This window comes from Penaeus monodon, chromosome 15 (genome assembly GCF_015228065.2).
Source record: "Penaeus monodon isolate SGIC_2016 chromosome 15, NSTDA_Pmon_1, whole genome shotgun sequence".
Classification (NCBI taxonomy): domain Eukaryota; kingdom Metazoa; phylum Arthropoda; class Malacostraca; order Decapoda; family Penaeidae; genus Penaeus; species Penaeus monodon.
Window position 1 is genome coordinate 15436068 of NC_051400.1, and position 650 is coordinate 15436717.

At 34.6% G+C, this 650-nt stretch overlaps 1 protein-coding gene across 1 annotated transcript in view; it reads left to right on the top strand.

The window, feature by feature from the left end:
• The window catches only part of LOC119581777 (crossover junction endonuclease EME1-like), a gene marked incomplete at its 5' end in the record, with an annotated part of 6029 nt that overhangs the window by 3839 nt on the left and 1540 nt on the right, over positions 1-650 (top strand). Inside the window, 2 exon segments of the mRNA XM_037929908.1 lie at positions 73-251; positions 369-497. Coding sequence (XP_037785836.1) covers positions 73-251; positions 369-497 — 308 coding nt within the window.

The following is a 650-nucleotide window of genomic DNA, read 5'->3' on the forward strand; positions in this document are numbered from 1 at the left end:
GTGGCAAAAACTTAGGTTAAGGTTATGATATTCAAGAAATGAAAATATTTTTCTTTTCTGAAATTTTTATAGGAAACTCTAACAGAGGAAGCAGTATTACTACTTACTGCTAATGAACTTGTTGAACTTGTAGAGCGGCAAGTTTATGAAAATGGTATTGGTGGTTTGTGCCAGAAATGCAAGTCGTGGAAAAGAGAACTCGGTATCTCAAAATTAACTCTTCTTACCTGTGGCATTGAGAGCTATCTAAGGTTTGTTTTATCTTACTTTAAGTTTTATTGAAATATGGAAATGATACTTCTTATAATTAACAGAACTTGGAAATTTGCATTTGAGTAGCATACTTATGTATAAATTCAAAACTTTAGGAATCAAAAGACCAACAAAAACCAGAATTTCCGAGCGGATATCCTAGGAGAAGGCAGCAGACCTGGACGTGGTAGGAAGAGGAAAGTCCCTGGTGGCAACAGTGGCACTTCAGCAGAGCGGGTTAGTAGGTAAGTATTTCTGCAAATGTAAAGTGTAAGATTAAGTAGTGTAGATGAATATCAATAGAGGATTGGTTTTGAAAAGGAAGAGGATTGTCATTGATTGTTTTTTCAAAGTTCTTGACACTGCAAATGACAAAAAGTATGATATAGTCTTCATAT